This window comes from Varanus komodoensis, unplaced genomic scaffold, assembly GCF_004798865.1.
Source record: "Varanus komodoensis strain SLA01 unplaced genomic scaffold, ASM479886v1 scaffold4, whole genome shotgun sequence".
In the NCBI taxonomy this organism is placed as follows: Eukaryota; Metazoa; Chordata; class Lepidosauria; order Squamata; family Varanidae; genus Varanus; species Varanus komodoensis.
In genome coordinates this window covers 27,570,973-27,592,880 of record NW_025335941.1, presented here as the reverse complement: position 1 = coordinate 27,592,880, position 21,908 = coordinate 27,570,973, and the positions used below count along the sequence as shown (strand labels likewise).

The 21,908-nt window shown below is 42.3% G+C and overlaps 1 protein-coding gene across 1 annotated transcript in view; it reads left to right on the top strand.

Moving 5' to 3' along the window:
* IGSF3 (immunoglobulin superfamily member 3) overlaps positions 1-21,117 on the top strand; it is a 128,249-nt gene extending 107,132 nt beyond the window's left edge. Inside the window, exons 8-11 of the mRNA XM_044442501.1 lie at positions 10,913-11,323; positions 13,384-13,791; positions 17,050-17,466; positions 18,355-21,117. Of these exons, the coding sequence (XP_044298436.1) occupies positions 10,913-11,323; positions 13,384-13,791; positions 17,050-17,466; positions 18,355-18,605 (1,487 nt within the window). The 3' untranslated portion in view covers positions 18,606-21,117. The remainder of the gene's footprint in view (positions 1-10,912; positions 11,324-13,383; positions 13,792-17,049; positions 17,467-18,354) is intronic.
* The last annotated feature ends 791 nt before the right edge of the window (positions 21,118-21,908 follow it).

Here is a 21,908-nt window from a genome sequence, read left to right as displayed (position 1 = left end):
CACTTTGAAAGAATCACTTGAAATGTTATAAACAAGATATAGACAATATAGCATGGATCCCAATTCTTTTGGACCCTTGGGCACATTTGGGAATTGATAAATTACTGTGGGTGCCACTACAAATTGGGTCTCGCTGTGGCTGCTGCTACATAATAGCTGCTGCAGGGTCCTGGATCATCAAGCAGTGCAGGAGGAGAGAAACAGCAAGACAGGAGGGAGGGAGAAGAGAAAAGAGTTGCTTCTTGCCTGGCTGTTTCTCTTCTGTTCACAAAGACTTGGTCCCTTTGCTCTCTCTAACTCTCCTTTTCCCACTATCTTTCTCTCTCTCCACTCCCATCCTCTAGGCCAGGGGTCCTCAAACTTTTTGAATAGGGGGCCAGTTGAAAGGCTGCAGTGACCGTCCAGGGCCGGTGAGGTGGGGGTGCCTGGGATCTCCCAGCAAGTCCAAAACCATCTCTGAGCATGCGAGCCACCACCTCCCCTCCGCACTGCAAGGCAGCAGTGAGCGCGCACATACGGGAGGCAGGTGGCTTGCTCGCTCGCTCGGAGACCATCTCTGAGTGAGCAAGCCACCACCTCCCCGCCTGTGCAGCAAGCAAGCACGCTGGCGGGAAACGGCAGCGTGGACGGGATGAAAAACCATGGTGGGCTGGATCCGTCCCGCGGGCTGTAGCTTGAGGACCCATGCTCTAGCCAAACTATTTCTCTTCCTTTCCCATCCCTTCCTTCTTTTTCTTCCTAGTTCCTAGCCTTCTCTCTCAGTCACCCTGCTGTTTCTGTCCACTCCTAGCCTCTAGTCTCAAAGTTTTCTCAATTTTATAGCCCCCCCACTCTCTTCCCCTTACCTCTTTGCCTTACTTTCTGTTCTCTATGAACAACAACAACGATCTGGTACCCAAGTGCTTTTCAGTGTCTTCTTAAAATAATATTTTGAAGAAGGCAGGAACTAAAGAATATAGGTACCATTGGTGATCTCTACAGGTGCCACATTTGGAACCTCTGCAATATAGAGATTAATTTAAATGTTCCTTTCTTAACTTGCATACAGATAATTTTGAAGAGTTGGATGAGCAGAAACCTTGTACCTGCTTTATAACAGCCTTCTTACAAATTTCAGCTGTTAATGAACAATCTATAAAGAAGTGGATTTCTTTGTATGATTACTTCTTCAAAAAGAGTTTAATTAAACATTTTCTGCCAGCACCATTTATTTCAAAGGTTTTATGATGAGCCATTGATGAAATAGTTCAGTTTGTTATTTTGCCCTCTGAATCTGCTCCTTGATGTAAATTTTATTTTCCATTTTTCACATCTCCATATTCTAATTTGCTGGTGATCAGTGAGGCATGCTTGTTTTCTGAAGGCAGATGCATCTTGCATTGGAATTCTTCTACCATAGCCTTTTTATTTATGTGTATTTCAAGTTTTGACATGTTGTGAAGGCTTCCATTTTTAACCTTTTTTAAAAAAAGAAAAAGTTGTGGGTGTTCTTTTTCATCTTCCAGTTTAGCATTATCTGTCATCAGGCTTTTTCTTCTCAAACTTGGGAGTCCGCACTAAATTGATTATTTTAAAACATGAAAATCAGCCAAGATTGTAATTTAAAGACATGAGGTCTTCTCATTGACTTATGTGACTTGGGGCTTCCTAGCTATTACATGTATGGAACAGATTCTGATGCTAAACTATGATGGAATAGGGTTACAAACAATAGAATTGGGTTGTACTATTACTTGGGTACTCACAAAGCATTGCTTCTCTGTTCAAGGACCTCTGCTAGCTCCATTCAGTGTATCCAGAAACAACGTCCGCTAAACTAGGAGTAGGAAACTACTAGCTAAATTCCCATCTAAGTTCAATTTCAGAGAAGCTGTTGGAGGCCCCATTGCAGCAGTAGGCAAGACCAAAGGCAGAAGGGGCAGGACCAAAAAGAAAATGAATGCGGCTAAGAATATAAACAATCCTCATCTTATATCAAAGCTCTTCTACCGGTAACTAAGCCTTAGGAAATGCATTTCAGCCTCTTAGAATATGGAAAACTGTGTAAAAACCAGGATCCCACCAAATAATCCCTCATTGAGGAGAACACACATGAGCAAGCTATCCAGATATTTAGGGGAGAGGATCACAAATGTATATATGAAGATAAAGCGTGCAGCTTGCACAAATATTGATTGATAGTGTCTAGAAACATCTACTTCAGCTAAACAGACATGTGATTTCTTGATCATGTTTAAGTGAAATGGTTCTGTTTAATGTAAATTACAGTGGCCTATGTAGTTAATCAATAATATTTTTCACTTTTCACATGTATTCTTACTCATTTCATTTATTTGAAATATTTCTATGCTATTAAGAGCCTTCCCAAGGTGATTTACAGAATAAAGTTCCATACTGTAAACCCATTAAAAATGTATTATATCAACAGAGAGAAGTAAAATTCAGGTGAAGAAATATTCAGCAATGGTGCCAAAGAATTTGAGCTTTCTCTACCACCCTGGGCCCAAAATTTCTCCTACACTAAAAAGGGGAGAATTTTTCACTTCTTTTTTGAAAAATTATACTGCTTTTCTACCAGTTCAAACACTTACTTATAAATCACAATTATTACATAAAAAGAACAGACTCAGAACATTCAAATCCCACTTAAAGGCTTGATTAAATAAGCCATTTCAAACAGGCAGCAATCTTGAAGTCTTCCTATCCTCTTCTGCAAGGAGGTTCCAAAGTTTGGGGACTATTTCTGGAAAAAGTCTGACACCCAGGCACTGCCTCTGAACCTGTCATGTGGATGGAATGGATGGCAAGACCAGCTGACTACCTCAGTTGGCAGGTGGGCTTGATACTGATATCAGCAGTTGAACAGGTGGAACATGCCTTGATGTAGTGTCATTGCAGAGGAGCAGCAAATTCAAGAAGCGGATTAAGTGTCTGAATGGGAATCTTAATTACAACTTTTGATAGCTGTTCCACGGTACACACAGCTGCTTCATTTTGGTTGAACTAGGTTAAGGAATCTGTTATGCACTTTTCAGTGTGGGGGCATGCATGGTACTGTAGTATGGCAGTGTAGAAACAGAATTCTTGAGAATATGTGCTTCAGTAGGAAATATTGGGAGGGTTTTGCCCTAAAAGAGAGGATACAAATATATTAAGTACAGTCACCCTTCCATATTTGCAGGTGTTAGGGGTGCAGGACCCCTAGGAAAAGTGGAAAAACTGAATATCTCTAGTTTCCACCCACTTCCCCCCAAACGTTAATACTGTTGACCATACGTGTAGTAGGATCATATGTGTGGTGGATTGTTCCTTCTTCTCTCTCTCAGACTTTGGTCTGATCCAGCAGAGCTCCTCTTCTTCATTTATTACATTCTAATGTTCTTATTCCCTGACCAACCTTTCACTCACCAGTGCCTCCTCTTGGCACCAGGGAAATGCTGGAGAGATTTTCCTCTCCATATGGGTGGGACAGGAAGGCATGCTTTGAAGGCACTCTCTTTCTCTCCCCTCTTTCATCTCCCTTCTCTCTATGGTGTTAATGATTTTCCATTTAATTATTGATTGTAAACCCTAGAATAATCAAATCTGCCAAAGTTAGACCTCCAAAAATCAAGGTTTGACTGTAAATGCAATAGATTGAATCAAAGAGTACAATGGCAGGTATTGGGGTGCGGCACCGTTTTGCTGAGCTAAGCATCTTCGTTAACCTCAAGTGTTTCCATTTTGAGGACAATGGAAATGTTAGAAGGTAAGTCCTTCTCTTGTCAACAAGCTGCTGTGGTAGTTTTCTGTAGCTTGTTTATGCTTTATTGGGAAAGAGTTAGGGAGAAAGAAGTTGCTGTTGCGAGATCCTCAGGAAAGAGTTAATATTGTCATATTTACCAAGAAGCTGCCCTCTCCTATCCTCTCCAGTAATTCAATCATGTTGGCCTGCTTTCAAGCAATAATTCATTGTTACTGGAACACTACAGTGCAGTGACAAGTTAATAACAGCACTAATAATAGTAGCAGATCCTAATGTTGTTTCTCTTGCTCATGCTCTCATTGCACCATCCAGTCGCCTGTGTTGCCTAATGAAATTTCCAGTATTGTAATCCACTTTGAGAAGGAATTTAGTTCTACTGCACAAAAGAATGGTGCATGTTGGAGCCAGGCAAACATGTACCTTAGGGAGCTAGCCACGTTATTTGTGTCTCTGTCTTTCATTGTAATTATGTATTTCTTTATTTGTCCTTGATTGTCCAGGAGAGTAAATTAACCTCCTTGTGAACTACTACTCCTTTCTTAAATTTTTCTGTAGTTCTTTTGTATAAAGGATTGACCCCAATATAACTTCTATTTGCTTTTCCATTTAATTATTTCCAAGGAGTATCTTCCTTGCCAACTACATCTGCCAACTATCCTTTAAAAAGTCAAATGAAATCACCTTCATTCCAGTTCTTAAACAGACTGCTGTCACCAATGCAATATGAGATGCACAGTTAGATTGTTTGGTATAACCACAAAAACACTCTAGCATTATCAAAACTCATTGCATAACTTTCTACATCTTTACCTGCCCTGTGGGGAATGAAGCATCAGACAGAGAAACAATATTTCTTTTCATGTGAGGACCACGTTAGAAACTTCCTTCTCAGTCTTTTGGTAGCAGATCCTTGTGATTATGCTTCTCGGGGTTCAGACATTACAAGGCATACATTTATCTGGAAGGAACATCATGCAGTATATTAAAACACAGGACTGAACATGCAGTTCTCTGTTTGGTGGGCATTTATATGCATGAAAGCATGTGGTATAAGCTTCTGGAACCTCCAGCCTATTTTGTTGCATATTTTCAAGCACCCTTCACATGTTACAAACCTGTGGTGGAAACCTGCAAGCAACTGCTCATGGTGTTGTATTTTCATATCAAAATTAATTAAATTTGCAATCGGGGTGGAGTGGACAAACACACATATTCACAATCACACAATTATCTTGCAATGTACAGGGCCCCCTCTACTTTTTGTTGTAGCTTATTCTATTTCCCTTCCTTGTCTTATGTCAAAAAGGGCAGATTTTGTCAGAGGCTCTAAAAACTAGGGCAAACATTAGGAAACTTTGTAATATTTCATAAGTTCTCTCCAGGAGAAGGATGTCTTTGAAGATTAGCAGCTTCTGGGGAAGAGTGCCTTCAAAGTGGGACAAAGCAGCCTTTGACTCCCTCTGCACCCGCGCATATGAGTGGCATCCCATGGGACTCTGCTAGGTTTTGGCACTGCTCTGTCTGTGCGTCAGCATTCCATCCTTCCCCTTCTCCCATCCTAGTTGCTCATTCCTTTATGAATATTTCCTCCTTCTTTACACAACATTTTACCTAATGGACCTTCAGCTGGACTAATTTTGCGGACTTCTTGAATTGTGGAAGAATCGTTTGCATCCTGCACCTGCCCCATCCCCCTAAGTAGATAGTTCATAGTTGTTGATTTTTTCTTTTACATTGTAAGATGCCGCCATATGTTTTGGACACTACCCTTTGTCAAGTCCTGGACAGCAAGGTTAGTGGGCAGGGATGCTGGGAGTTATAACCTGAAATCTGGACAACAGTGGGCTGTGGAAGGCTTTTATCAAATAACATAGAAGAACTTCTGAAGAAATACATCACCTGAATATACCTGAGTATATTCCTGACATATAATACTTCTCAGTACACAGGCATTTTAAAATTTATAAATTAATTAAAAAGTAACACTCTTACAATCTTCTTATCTAGCACTTAGGTATGTTCTCAGATAGGAGAATGGAAAATACAAAATGGAGATTACTTTCTGTGAAGAAATGGCATGTGTATAAATGATCTGTGATGTTTATTTTGAAACCAGTATATCTCTATATATAGGGTCTTGGCCTCTTAGCACTGTTACTATGTTGAAGTCCTGTTTTAGTAGCAAGAGCTTAGTAACAGTTACGAAGCGGGAGAGTCTCTTGATTTCATTATTTCAGTACTGGGCATGCCAAACAACCAGATGGCTTTAAATATACTAACAATTGGTGGCAGCAGAAAGGAGTCAGCTTATGAAATGCTGGGTTACAGTGGCAGAGAGTTCCTTAGGTCCTGAAATACAAGCACTTTGCTAGAGAAAAAAAATTAAAAGCCATGAGTGGTATTCTGTGGTATTCTGCAGTGAGAAAACAAGCTTCCCCATAACCACACAGAATTATCCATTGAGGGAAGTAAAATGAACATGAAGACTGCACATTTTCAAATAATATTTTGAGGTGAAAGGTATACAACGACCACACAGCATACTGCCATAGCCTGTTCTGTTTACTTTGATAGTGTACCCATGAATTAATTCTGTTGGATTTTAAAGTTGTTCTTTGCTGGCTGTAGAACTTTCCAAAGAAATTTTAAATGTATGGTGACCACTGGTGATTAAAGTTGCTCTCCAGTATTTCTGCAAGAGCAAGGATGTGACCTGGTTTTCATTTTGCTGCCCTTTTGGATAGATATCCCCAATCGAGGGATAATACATGATTGCAGAACCCAGACACTGTCGTTTGATCATGGGTTAAACAACCCACAGTTTACCTATAATTACTAGTAGGTTACTTATCCCATGTGTAGCTTATACTCAGGATCCAGTTGCCATGTAATAAGCCCTGATTTGGGCTGAAATGTTCAAAAGGTTGCAAAGTACAGCTAGCAATTAACCCACAATGTGTTGCTATTACACACAAAACCCCTGATATAAATGCGGAATTTCAAACCATGTGGACAAATTCCATTTGATAATTCCATACTTCTTTGCTAAATTCCCTCAATAGCTTCTTTCATTTTTCTCTTCTTGTCCTCGGGTGGGTTTGCTGTTTTTGTGTGCTGAAGGAGAGCAATTGCATTTCACCATTATGCTAAAGGAACAATGATTGGTACAATACCATTGTTGGAGGCTAATAAAATCCCAGATGTGACCAGTAGCAGCTGTGCTACTTAGATTAGATATAGTTAAAATGCTGTAATAGCAGGTGGCCCAGTGTGGTAATGGTGTGCTTTCCAACCTAACCAGTCCTGTACCATAACTTTAATCCTTTGTTTAATTCTTCCAAGTTGCCTGAGTGGTCATAAAGTAATTGGATTAGGGATAAGCAGTCATGAAAGATGCTGCTTTCCCAGTGCTTATTGAACAGGTGTTGCAGTGGAGCTTTGAGTTCTTGGCAGCAAGCGCTAGTTAACTGTGCTTCACATCTGATATTTATCTGCTCTGTAGGAGAGATGGCAGCTGACGAATTCTTTTTTCATGGCTACAAGATGAACCACATAAAATAGGGAAGGAGCCATGGCTTTCCACATTCATGTTGTGAGGGTACCTTTCAAATGTATGTGTTTCTACACAAAGCTGTGCAGTTAACTTCTCTGCCTTTTGGCCCCCTGTCCCTTTTTTTAGAGCCTGAACTAAAATTAACATGGCCTTCAGATGTGAGCTGATCCTATCATGGGCTGCAATGATTTGGGCAAGAATGGAATGGCTAAATTGTCCTTCATGCCTGTTAATGTATAGTTCAGCAAACTAATTTGCTCCATGTTAGGAGTGAGTCATAGTTTAATCCCCCCCAACTCCCATCCAGCAAGTATTGAAATGGTACTTTGCACCACCCTGCAGAGTGCACAAGAAGCTTCATAGTCCTGTGGTGTGTTAACACAATACTGTGGCTGGACTGTGTGTGTCAAAACCTTTTTAACATGGGACAGAACTTGTGGCCATGTCTGTGGTATAGGTGTTGTTAACATTACGAAGCTAGTCAGTATTCCCCAACCTGGTGCTCTCCAGATACTTCAGATTGCACTTCCCATGCTCCTTTTCCATTGGCAGAATGTCTGGTACTGATAGGGTTTGTCATCAGTGATGTGTAAGACTTGAGACTTTACTCCAAGTCTCAAGTCAAGTCTCAAATCTTTACTTTCAAGTCCATGTTGAGTCTCAAGTCATTGCAAGAAATGTTCGAGTCAAGTCTCTTTTCAAGTCTCTCTCTCTCTGCCTGCTTGTCACTTCCTCTCACTGCTTCCTTCATGCCAAAAAGAAGAGCCCTCCCTTCCCACTTTTGCAATCCCCTCCCTCTCCAGCCCCCACCCCTTGAAATGCCCTCCCTCCCACCACCGACCAGGATATCCTGCCACACATCAGATGTGGGTAGTAAGCCCTGGAGTGACTCAGTGGTAAAAACAGCAGAAATCTTGAGCTGAGTCAGGTCACTTGCTTGTTGCTCCCGCATTGAGTCCCAGTCCTGTTGGTGCTGTATCTTCAGTTGGACTTGGGAGTGAGTCTCCTGACTCACGCCCCCAACACTGCTTGTCACACATCAGATGTTCTACACTATATTTTGCATAAGGCTGTAGTACTTTGTGAAGCAAGAAGATACAGAAGCAGACATTAAGCAGCTTCATGCTGGCTGGAGGTGAATTTGGCTGGTGGGAAAGAACAGTCCCTGATCAGAATACACTCCCATTATAGTGGCCCTTAGACAAGGTGCCAGCAATGAACCACTGGAGCTGGAAGAGGCAGGTCACTTGATCTGTCTGTCCAGTGGAGTAGCCCCTTGGTTAAGTATTCATTGGCAAGCTGGTTTTTATAGTTCCTTCTCTGTCATTCAAAACAGATTTTGTGTCAGCGTTGCTGCATACTGCCACATGGTGATTCAAAGCAAATAGTGTAGCTTTGTGCATCAACTGCCGCCACAACTTGGTGCAAGTTGTCGAATTTCTCTGGCCAGCCCCCGTGTGTGTGCAAAGAAAACTGCCAGGTCAAAGTGGCAGATATAGACAGTTATTGTAGCATAAAACACAGGTAAATAAAACCCAGGTGACTGGAAGGAATTGTAAACTCTCCTTTGTGACACCAGGTGCACTTGGTGTAGATTCCCAGCAAAAGAGGGACAGATCTTAGGCTCACTGTACCCACGTGCAAATGCCTCTGCTTGTGTGTGTTGTACTTTATTAACAGATATAGGCTGCCCATTTAGCATATACAGTTGCTATAGCAACTGAGGTTTCCTTAGCAACAGTGCCAGAAAATAATCCAGTACCAATTAAAAATAAACTGTTAGCCAGGGGAGGGGGCAGCAGTGGGAAGAGCAGAATTCCTGTGAATTGCTTCTGTTCCCTTATGGCTTTTTCATCCCAAGGACTCGGAGCAGTGGCACAGACATGAAATAACCTTCTTCTGCTCTGAACTAGCCAGGAAGGTGTGCTGGGTCACGTTGCCTCCTCTTGGTGGCTAAGGTTATTCTTCTGAAATTAATAAGGTGGAAAGTATCTACTCAGCAGTATGAACCTAAGCCTCCCTATTAGAACAGGCTCCCTTGAGAGAAAAGCCAAGGGCTCCTTTTCTCTTATAAGTCATGTCATTGCATAGCACAGCTATCTGGTCTTTATTAGCATACTGATTAAAGCCAACTGCAATATAGGCTCCAGGGAAACTTCTTAATGGGTTGCCAGGATGCATAAACCTTTCAAGATGTATTAGAATGGTAAAGCTCTATTGTCATGAGAAATGCCTCTTTCAGAATGTTTTGTGTTTGACCCTTTTTTATATTTCCTCCAAAGCAGAAGGATAGGCAAGGGTTAACAGAATGGAGGTTTGTATTGTTTTAAAAATCAACAGGAACACACACAGAGAGAACAAACCACATTATATTAAAGTTTTGCCCTTACTTACAACATTGTTATATTCCAGAATTACAATTCCATGGGACAGTGCTATTCTAAAGAAAAATGTTATTTCATTTTTATAGTGCCTCTTGCTCTAAGGATAACTTTAGGAGTAGGCACAAGAAACACAGTTTCTGTAATAGATGCTACTATAGGTATTCTTCACTAAAAAAAAAAAACCCTGGAAGTAGCAATGGAGCCTTAATTTCAATTACTATATTCTAGGTCAGCCTACCCAAGCTGGAACCCCCCAGATCCTTGGGCTACAACCTCCATCATCCCTGGCCATTGCCCATGTTTGCTTGGGCTGATGGAACTATAGTCCAAAACAACCAGAGGGCACGAGATTTGGGAAGACTGATGTTCTACATATTAGCTGGAGTGGCTATTGTATAGGAGTCTCTATTTTTTTCCCACTGTTCCCCAAAACTGAAATGTCACCATGAAGATACTTGCATGATCAGTTATCCTGGGATAATAGCACAAATAGCTTCAGTTTCCTATTAGAATAATCCCTTGAATTTGTAAGCAAAGGTTGAAGCAAGCTGAAAGAAAGGGAAAGCACTCTGGTAAAATGGTATCTTATCACTCACCTTTTTTTCTTAAGAAAGAAATGCATAATATATAGAGTTGTGCTTTACCTGGTTGGCTTTTGTGACTATAAGACTGTCTGCTAAGAAAAGCTCAGGTGGATAAATCTGAATAGGGGCTGGGCACTAATATGGAAGAATAGGCAGACATAACAGACGTAAGGCAGAAGTAAGTAGGCTAAATGTGGCAGGCAGTTCCCATTCTCCAGAGTCTGAAGCCAGAACTGATAGCTTGAATGTTGGAGGACTGTGATGAAGATAGAAGTGGGTCTGAGGAAAAACATGGATGAATAAAATGCAGAAGCAAAGCAAAAGTGAGACGCAAGTATTTGATACTCATAAGGCTGCATCTGAGAGAGACCTGCTGGGCAAAGTTTAGTTAATTGATACAAAAAAGGAGAGACAGTGTAAATAGATTAGGATACTATAAAATATTCCAAAACATAGTTGGTTGCATTAACACAGTTGAAAGGAGAGGTATTCTGCACATACTTCTGCAAAAGCATTCCAAATAGATGAGATAGAATGAAACAGCTAACAAATAAGGTTGCTTTCTATAGTAAAGAAATACCACTTTTTGTCATTCTCACTTTGACTGATCTGTCTCCCCTCCCCACCCCCACTTTTCTCTCCTCAGTGACAAAATTGCAGGTCAGCAAGTCAAAGCGGAGCATCGTCCTTGTTGAGAGCAGACCCATCCCTCTGAACTGCTCTGTGAAGTCTCAGACTAGCTCAGACTCTCATTTTGCTGTCCTGTGGTATGTTCATAAACCCTCTGACACAGATGGGAAGCTCATCCTGAAGACCACCCACAACTCGGTGTTTGAGTATGGTACCTATGCAGAAGAGGAGGGGCTGAAGGGGAGGCTGCAGTTTGAGCGTTCCTTGTCTGGAGGGCTCTTCAGCCTCACAGTCCAGAGGGCCCAAGTCAGTGACAGTGGCAGCTACTACTGCCACGTGGAGGAGTGGCTGCTCAACCCCAACCATGCCTGGTATAAGTTGGCTGAGGAAGTTTCTGGTCGGACTGAAGTCACTGTCAAGTTACCAGGTAGGACTGTGCAGCATGGGACAAACAGGAGGGGGATACTCTGTTTCACAGGGCCAGATCACCCAAGAAACAAGTCAGTTCTTCTCAGGGGATATTTCGTGTCCAATAGTCTGCTCTGCATCTACTGCCCTGTTTTTGACCACTACCGGCTGCAGCTTCCTGCCTGCATACTGCAGCCCAGTTTACACATTATAAATGAAGCAAAAGTGAGTAAGTGTGCTGGCTTCCAGTTGCCCATCTACTTTTGCTGATCCGAGTATCCCAGAGTTACTAATCCCTGAGATTAGTCCTCCCCAGCCTTCTGCCCTGGCTGGCTGGGGAGTTGGGGGTTGCCTCGTTGAGGAAGGCTGGCATAACTTTCCGTGGTTGAGAGTTGTTGTTGAGTGCCTTTAGTAAGTAACAAACTGTCCTGTTGAATGTGCGATAGAAGTGCTTTTGACAAAAGGACACTATCCTATATTCCCCCTTTGAGATGATAACTCATGGTTTGATAAGAAGCTGTCTGCTTCCTTGGGAAAGCTGCATACCATATCTCTGCTCTACCTGACCTCCAGGGAATCACTGGTTTCTGGGTTTTTTTGTTTTTTGTCTTTTTCATTTTGGCTGAGTCCTTTAATGGAGAAATGGCAAAAGAAAGGTGATTTCTGCTTGGGAGAGATGGCAATTTTCACCAACTATACATGGGTCCAGAAAATTTGTGGATAACTAAATATTGTGTTCTTGGAGGACTACTTTATTTTTTTGATGCCAGCACAGTTGAGATTTAACGGTGGCCTACATATTTGAGATTGGAAGAGGGCTGCTTTTTCACCTTTGAAAAATGATTACCATCCTTCTTAGTACTGAAATACAGAGGAAAGTATCCACAATTGAGACTGAAAGTGGGAACATCTAGTCTCTATAGTGCCTGGGTTTCTGTGTGTTCACTTGCACCAGGTGTCGAAGATGCCGTGTTGAAAGCTTCAAGCAGTATTGGATGCTGGCGCAGACATGAGATGAACCACAATGGTTTGCATTTGAGTTCTTGCATTTAACATGGAAGCATCTTGGAACGCCAGTGATACAAAAACAGGCTGTTTGCATTATTCCATAAAAGTTGGAGCCATGCTATCCAGGAAAGGCCAGAATCAAGGATAAGCATGATTTGACACCTGTTGAGGGATACATTCCATCAGGGGCCCCTGGAATTGCTCTTCCTCCTCAGTTACACCTGCTGGTTTGCCTGCCTCTCCTTCCGGCCCAGGCAGCAGTGGTAGTGAACAGAAGGAGCTCTGCCTGCTTGCTTACACACTGGATCTCTGCCTGCCAAGCAAGCAAGTGCTAGCAGTGATGAGGAGCAATAGCAGCTGGTGACACTGGCGGAGAGAAAAGGTTGACTCACTGAGGGAGGGGACCTACTGAGAGTGTCTTGCTCAGGGGCCCTCAGACACTGGAATCTATCCAGGAAATCACACTGGTATCTTTTAGCATTGCAGAGCAAATCATGCTAAATCAGTATTATATGTGTGCAATATTTAAACAACATTCTCTACCTTAATTTCCCCCTTGAATGGAGGCAATCCAAATGACAAATGAAATCATAATTAACATCATGAAATAAATGACAAGATATTAATCTAACTGAGCTCTAGGCAGCTGCTATGGAGGAAGTTATGTCTGATTAACACCAGATGTAAGGAGAGTTCTTAGTCTCTATTGAGGACCTGCTGCTGCTCCAGATAGTCTGGTTGGTACATATGTGTTCCCTATTTCTTATTAGTGATGATGTACCTAGAACATGCATGCCCTGTATTCACACTGTAAACTCTCACATTGCCTGTAGACACTTTCTCACTGCATTTGTAGAAGGAAATCCCTCAGTGTTCTTCAGAATCCAAAACCATGCTAAACAAGCTGCAAAACATAATGGAACCCAGTAACCATTCCTGGAGTGTGTTTTTTAAATCTTTATATAACACTATGAAAAATGGGTACAATATACAGAACCAAAACTAGAAAAGACTGCTGTTTTGGTATTGTTGAATGGCAAATTGATTATTGTTTTCTTGTGTCTTTGGTAGATAACCTCTTGGAAGTGAACCAGAGCCAGAGGAACCTAACAATCCTAGAAAATGAATGGGTGACATTAGAATGTCTGGTCACCAACCGGAGCAGCCGTGCTTCCCAGTTGTCTGTGGAATGGTATGTGTGGAAATCCGGCCACCCAGAGAAAGAGGCCATTCTAAAGCTGACCCGCCAAGCCACCCTGTTGTATGGAGAACTAGCAGCAGTGAATGATCTGAAGAACAGGCTGCGCATAGAAAGCCCTTTGCCTGGCCTTTATCTGCTCACCATCCAGAACATGACTGTGCAAGATAGTGGGACCTATGATTGTCGGGTGGAGGAGTGGCTGCTGAATCCCACAAATACCTGGTACAAGCGGGCAGAAGACCTGTCTGGGCTGACAACCATTACAGTGAAGCAGCCAGGTAAAGTAATTATATACTTGAGGCTTTGGACCACCAGTGCAGAGAGCAGGACAGAAAAGCTCAGCTACTGCTCACTAAATCTTAGCTGTATGAGATAACTATCTGTAAGACCACCAACTAAAATATATGCTTACCACTCAGTGACTAACAGTTTACTAGGCTGTCTGGTTAGCTGCTAGGTTGAGGAAATAAGTGTTTCCTCCCCTAATGAACTACTGACTCCACAGTTGTTCAGTCTAGATGCTGTTGTGCAAAGGCCTACAAGAAAAAGGTTGCTGGCATGGGGAAGCTTTGAAGGCCCACTTTGGGGAAGTTCCCAGCAAGCCTATGCCATGCATTCAGCCTCCCCTGCTCAGATGTAGAGCCTCTCCCAGAGTAGGGAAGCCCAACTGAAGTGAAATGGCCATACCTGTATTGTATCCTTGCTCCCTTTACATCTTTGCATCTTTCTTTCCCTAATCTGGGTATTTCCTTCCCTTTTGAATATTATGTACTGCTGCAACTCTCAGAATTTCTCTAAGCACACTGGAGCTTCCCTTATACATTGGTGAAGTCATTTAGCCACATAAATGTTGGTACTCATCCTGGAGGTTGGAAAAAAGTGAGAACAGTATATGTAGTCAATACTTATTTTCATGTTTTTAGTTTTCATTCCTTATGTTTTGCCTCAAATACTCTGCAACCTTTTTTTTCTGGAAGGGAGTGTACAGTACCGTTTGAGACATAGGAGTTTCAAATTTGCTGTCTCTTCCCCGGTACCAGCAAAGAAGCTGTCAACTATTCCACCCTCGTCTCTTAGTCTTCGCCTTCAGAAGTTCATAGAATACTAAAGTTGGAAGGGGCCAAGAAGGCAATCTGGTCCAAATTCCTGCTGTTGCAGGACACCAATTTATACCATGCCAGTTGTCCAAAGACAAATGAAGCTTTGGTATTCAAAAAAGTAGGGTCATTCCTTGTTTTGATTTAATGTAATTAAGTTACTAAGAAAAGCCATGCTGGATCAAAGCAAGGAAGGGTGGACTAGATACCCAACCAGCTGCCAACAGGAAGGACGTGAGTACAATAGCCCAAGTTCCTCAACTACTCATATACATAGGTATACTGTTTCTAACAGTGGAAATGGAATCAGGACTAGTAGCCACTTACCCTACAGGAATTTGTACAGTCCCCTGTTAAAGCTACCCAGGTCTGTGGCCATCACTATATCTTGCGGAACTGAATTCTTAACTATGGTTAAAAATAATATCTATCCTGTGTTCTTGGTTATGAATTTAATGGGAGATAATTGTGTGCTTTGGAAGTTTTCTTGGGATAGTAAAGATTTGATCGCAGAGTTCACAAGAAGTGCAAAGCAGGGAGAAAATGCAGCTCTAAAAAAATAAATGACAGGTGAGACCTCATGGAAACTTTGTCACTGAACCATTGACAACACCACTTTTCATGATGGAAACATTGCAGATAAAATGAAAGTACAAAAGAGATTTTTAACAACTAGGGAAATATGTGGCTTTTAAGTACTGAAATTAAAGTTGTACAGTTTCAGCAATGGCTTGTGACTTCTTGCAAGAATGAAAGAGTAAAATTTGGTCTGTGAAGTACCCTTTAAATCAGTGCATCTGTGCTTAGGTACTTCACATAAAACCTACATATTTCAGTAGAATTTATGCCTATAACCCATCCATATTAACGTTTGCAAATATCAGCAGAATGAATAGGATATAGAGGACTATCATTCTTGTAGGCAAGATTCACATTTTGAAAAACAAACTATTCCCTGTGAGAATGCAAAAATCTAATCCATGACATCTTTGCTAGAGAAACTTTCCCCCAGCTATTCAGGGTGTGGAAAAAAGATCCAAGATCTCTGGAGAAAGAATACCTCCAGGCAATAACCATTGTGAATTCTGTACACATTAGAATTGAACTTCCAGATTCTCCTTTTGGGTTAAAATTCTCAGATGGCCTGTTAGCAGCCTTAAGAAACAGACAATCTGAGGTGGAAACATTACAGCAATTTTTATGCAGAATGAAAATGAGGGGAAGGTATCAATAATGTTGGTTTTAAGAATCCAACAAACTTGTTGGCACAGAAACAAGACTAAAAACAGGATATTTATGTTTCAGCAGATCCTTCAGCAAATCCCATTCATTTAGTTCTGTGAATTCTTCCAAAAACACCCTCTGGGACTGTTGATTAAGTTACCAACCTCGAGGCCATTGAAATGGGGACCATGCCTGAAAAGGGAAGAGACTGACTGGGGTTTTTAATATACAGTTGGTTGGTTGCTTTCTTAATCATACAGCTAAGTGCTTTTGTTTTCTTAGAAGCACAATATGAATGCATCAGTTTTACCATGAGATTTCTAAGATCATTTTCATATTCCCCCCTTGTGTCTTAGAGCAAATAACACCAATGCACCATTTTCTTCTCTCTTCCAGTACTGTTGTACTGGTTAATGTATGCTAGGGAGGACTCTGCATGGAACTGGTCATGCTTAGACTAAGCTATATGTTGCCAAAAAAAAAAAAACACTCTGGCTATATTTTGGTGCCAGTTGTGTGCTCCAGTGTCACAGAAGTAACATCACTTCTGTTCCATGTGGTTCCATTCCACATTGTGTCTATAATAGTGGATCGTTTATTTGGGAAGTATCCAACTGATCTATTCCTTAGGCAGTACCTCCTTCATTTGATGATTAGTGGAGGGTATCAACCATGCCTTTACAATAATCCAAACATTAGACCCTTCCAGCGGGGCAGCCTCAAAAAAATCTGCTAGTTACAAAGCCAGCAACTTTTTATAACCATCTTAGAGTGTACAACAAGGCTAACCACAGAGGAAGGCAGGAACATCTTTCTAGCCACTGGCTTGATTGGGACAGAGGCTGCCCCACTTCACCATCAGCTCATTCCAATCAGTGCAATAAAAGAGGCTGCACACTCTAGCCTATGCTTTCTCAGTAGTCTCATCCCTGATGTCTTAGAAGTCTACACTGTATCCCTATAGCCTACTCTTTCCCATTTTTCTTTTGATCTCCTAGCCCTCATGCGGATGGCACGAAAGAGCCCTTGCAGGCAGACTTGAGTTTTATGCTAGTCACATTTCAGGGAGCAATTTTTTGAAGAGAGACTCCCTAGGGCAACTCTTACTTTGGTCATAATCATACTTCATGCAAAGCAGTATCTCTGTGTTTGTGCATGTGTGACTGCAATGAAAAGAAGCTAACTGATCTCTGCTTGTGTTTCCACAATCTCCAGATGCTACATTGCAAGTGGATGCTACAATGGCTAACTTTACTGTGCCAGAGCATGGGCATTTCCATTTGGATTGCAATATCCTGTCGTCCTCCAGCCGGGATTCCCGCTTTGCTGTGACATGGTTCATTGTAAAAACTAAGGAGAGAGACAGTCGCAAAGACAGTGAAGAGAGGGAGGTCTTGCTACGAGTAGGCCAGGATTTCATCTTCAGCCGAGAAGCCAGTCTCTGGGAAGGCAGACTACGCTTTCAGAGGCTTTCGGCCATGTTCTATCGGTTGACTGTGTTGCAGGCAGGTGTTACAGATGCTGGCAATTACTCATGCCGCGTGGAAGAGTGGCTGCCTGACCCCAGGGGAATGTGGTACAAACTGGCTGAAGACGATTCTGGCCCTATTGCAGTTTCTGTGCAAGACACAGGTGAGGTGATGGTGAGCATTCTTTGGGAGGAGGAGACTGGGACATATAAAGCGTCAATGGTAATACATGAGAGCATCTGAAGGGTGCTAAATTAGCTGAAGGGTTCCCCAGGTATTAGCTAATGAGATGCATCATGGCTTTTCAAAATTAATACACAAACCAGAGTGTATAACAGTGGCCCCTAATAAACACCCTCTGAGTTGCCCTCTATTATAACATCTGACAACACAACTATAAGTAGGAAAGGCTGGTGCTTAATTGGCTCTCGCTTCCCATTCCCAAAGGACATCTCCGATTGTGTGTTGCCACCATCCCTTGGCTGTTGCACCTGCAAGTAACATCTACAGTGCTCACCTAAGTCATTATAAAAACCATGCCATGCTGCATGCTTCTGGTATGTAGCCATCCTAAGCATGTGGATGGAAGTTTTAGATTTGACTGGTAGGGCATCAGTGTAACCCAAAAGAGAGCAGCAGTCAGGCCACTTGGAGCAACCTTGAAACAAGACTGTGTCTATGATGGTTGAGAGCCTTCGCTCAAAGGCTCTGTTGTTCTTTTAAGTGAGTTAGCAGAGGAAAGAGGAAAGTGCCCTTTGTAAATGGCAGAAGCCCAAATGCCCTCTCCTTTTGGTGTCCTTTCAAGGGGTTAACCAAACTCATTTTCAATGTCTGAAGCATAAGTTCCAGAAAGCATCCTTTTGAACATGAGGAAAATAATGTGCACTTTGCTCTGGTTTCAGCAGCTGACTTGCTTCATTTCCAGAGCTGGCCCTGGCCGCTTACAAGCTGTTGCAGCTTTGCATAGTGAGTGCTAGGCTAGTGTGCACAGAAACTAAAGTTTGTTGCTCTGCATGTTTATCTTAACAATAATTATCTTTAACTTTTTTAGGTTCCTCTCTGCAGTCTGTCATCTGCTCCAACGACTCCCTCTTCTACTTCGTGTTCTTTTATCCCTTCCCTATCTTTGGCATTCTCATCATCACTATTCTGCTGGTGCGATTCAAAAGCAGAAACTCCAGCAAAAATTCTGAAGGCAAGAATGGGGTCCCCTTGCTATGGATCAAAGAGCCACATCTAAACTACTCACCCACTTGTCTGGAGCCTCCTGTTCTCAGCATTCACCCAGGGACTATAGATTAAACTGGAGTGATCTACAGAGATGAACATGCACCTGGAACCCAAAGGAAGTGCGTTTTGTTGTCCTGTTATTCAGCATCTGTATTTCTCAGTTCCCGACAGTTTCATTATGATTTTCCTGTCCTTGTTTGGGACTAAGGGAGCTCAAGGATCCCAGGATGCCTCTGAAGGTTCAACCAATGGCTAAGGGTGGTAGAAGGTCTGTGTGTTCACTGTATATAGTGGATTCCCCCTGCCCTCAGCCCTGCATCTGTTCTCATCATTGGTCCTTTGGATTGTAATTCTGTTGCACAAATATGTTTTGTTCTTGTGTTACGCAGAGGACAATCCCCAGAATGTATTGGTTTGTGAAGGGCTCTGGCTGTGCTAATGTGGGGCATGTTATTTTGGGTAAGCTTGTGTTATGAGTTTGATTTGACAACCACGAGCCCTTTATATTGAAGAGGGCCTGAAGAACTCGGCTGGCTGTTTATTACTTTGGAGAAAATAGAACCAAAACTGTCAGCTGCAAAGCACCAGGAGTGTCATTTCTTTGGGAACAAACTGCCTCTGCCACCCTTCAGTCTTCGGCTGTTTCTCATTTCTTTTGAGGACTGAAATATGCTATATGCGAAATTGCTTGCACCATGTTGAGGTCCAACAAAGGCCTGTATGTGTGTCAGTGCAACAGAACTTTCTAGCCTTGAAGCCCACAGTCCTGCTGCCTATACATTCCTGTTTACCAGAAAGACACACAGTTGCCCTCTGGGCATTATTAAACCACTCCACCACTATTTCAGACACTGCAGGGACAAAAAAACCTGAACTCCCGATTCTCAAGACATACCAGTTGACCAAAGTAACAATTTAGGAAGCAGGGGAAGATGGCTGCCCCTCTGAGTGGGCCTGGCTTTGATATGATTTTGGGACATCACACCACAGGAGGATGTATTGTGGATGTCCTGAGCAACTTTGATTTCTTGTGTAAGTTTCATTTCAGATGCAAAAACAACACACAGGGAGTTTACAACAGGCAAGAAAGGATCTGCATGGTCTTGCTTCCCTCCTGTATGTGTGTGTGTGCCATTTTGTTACTTCAGCTTTATTTCTCCAGGTGCAACAGCCTTCACTTTCTTAACAGCCCTGCAAAAACCACAATAAGTGGACTGTGAAGAATTGCTGGGTCAAAAACTGCTGTTCTTTCTGTGAAAGACATGATGCTAACAAACTTGGGGCGCAGCACCTTCTTTCCCTCAGATTAAGCCAACTTCTTGTCTCCTGTTCGACATTGAAACACCTGCTGTAGCTGATGGACTGCTCTCTTAAGCCCCTGGTTCTAGCCTGGCAGATAGGGAAATGTGTTTCCCAGAAAATGGCTGTTTGCCGTCTTCCTAAAAGTCTTCCTTGCACAGCTGGCCATTACCTGTTTTGCAAAAAGGCTCAATATATGAGGTTACTTGATGTCCACAAGTTCTGTTGCCCTAGCAGGTGGGGGTGACAGGTGGAGGTAGGGGATGCCAGCAGAGCAAGCTCTCCCTGAAGAGTGACACATGTTCATCTTGCCAGATTGGCCCTCTGTGGGGATAACATGTTAACTTTAGTTAATGGTGCTTTATAAGTCTGTATAGTTTTTTGTCAGATATTCGACCAGGAGAGGAATGTGCATATTCAGCTCACCCACAACAGGGGTAAATTCACTTTATTTTCCCAAGATTTATGGTTTTTCAAAATACCTCCTTATAAAGGAGGATTGCATAGCATTCCAATAAAGCATCTAGAATATTCCCTGCTCTCAGTCTGCCTTTGCAAACTGTTATTCCTAGGTAAAAAGTCCTGTATATGCACATGTGTATACAGTTCGAAAACACACACCATCCTCCTGCCTGAGCAGTATGTTCAAAAGGGAGGAATCAAAACGCAAATGGAAATGAAGAGCTAAGCAAAAAAGAGCCCCTAGCATTGTCTCTTGTTTTATAAATGTAAAACGTCCTGTACATATAATGCTTTGGGGCAGGAGCTATAACTCAATTCAACTCCTAAAAAACAAAATGAGTCAGCAGGATGATTCCCTGCCCTAAAGAACACTGTTCTTTATCTTTGCTTTGGAAATATGTTGAACAGACCTAGTAGTTTCAGTGCTTTTCTACATATCCCCCTTCCCATCCCTTCCATCTATGGAAAGCTATCCCACAGCGACCTCCAGTGGCCAGTCATTTGGATCGGCTGTGGACTCTTGGAAAATAAGCAGATGTGTATCAAAGGCAGTAGCCAAAGTGGGAGCATTATTGATCACACACATCGTGCCAATGATTTGTTCATTGCACTGCCAAGTTACTGCCCAGTCTGGGACATGTATCTTTCTAAAAGGTGACTTTTGTCTGTAAAAAGCTCTAACAAAGCTTATTGGAGAACTCTTTCTTTACCCAGAGGAAAAAGAACAAACTACCTTTGCATGATGTGGGAAACCCATGTGAGACTTTTTTATTATTATTAAAAAGAACTTTGTACCATGTTGCACTAAATGTTTTATACAACACACCTGAGAGCTGTAGTAAACTGTGTTGAAATTGTGAATGACCTGTGTTGATGGCTTTGAAACTCTGCTACCAAAGCCTCCCCTTTTTCTGTTGCTGCTGTTTCGCTGCCGGAGGACAACTCCCTATCAGTGCCTGTGATGTCAAATTGTACGTTCAGCTGTCGCAAGCTCTGGGGTCCTTGCTCTAGCCCTGCACTTGGCACAGCTCCTGCACATGGGAGTGATTTCCTTGAAAGGCGTAAACTAGCAGCTGTCGCGTATGTGGCTGGTGCCAGCGCTTGGACAAATGCCTAGCCCCAGGCGCTGCCAAGTGGCTTAAGATGAGCCACCTGTAGTACTAAACGATGAACTGCTTTGGCCTCGTCCCTGTTGTGATGAAAGCGAAGGTGGTCGCCACGCCACCTTGCCTGGGATTGCAAGTGCTGGCAAGTGTTCAGAAGAGCTGAAAGTATGTTGTGGAAGGAAGGAGGAGACATGTACACAAGCCATGTACAGTGTCCATCTGTATAGAGCAATTGCTTTGTCTTTTTTTTTTTTTTTTACTGAAACTAAAACTTCGCCTTGCTGGAAGAATGCCCTGTAAGCTTTCAAGTAGATTTCCTACGCTGGATTCAGCCCTATTGGTTATTGCCAGCCCTCTGAGGTACCACCCAGGCAGTACATCTGATAATTAAACGTTTTATTCATATTTCAAGATATTGATTAAAGTAGAAAGTGAACTTAATGTCAAATACCATTCTTAATCTGTGAATCTAAAAAGGATGAAATGGAACAATGTAAGGTTAATTAGC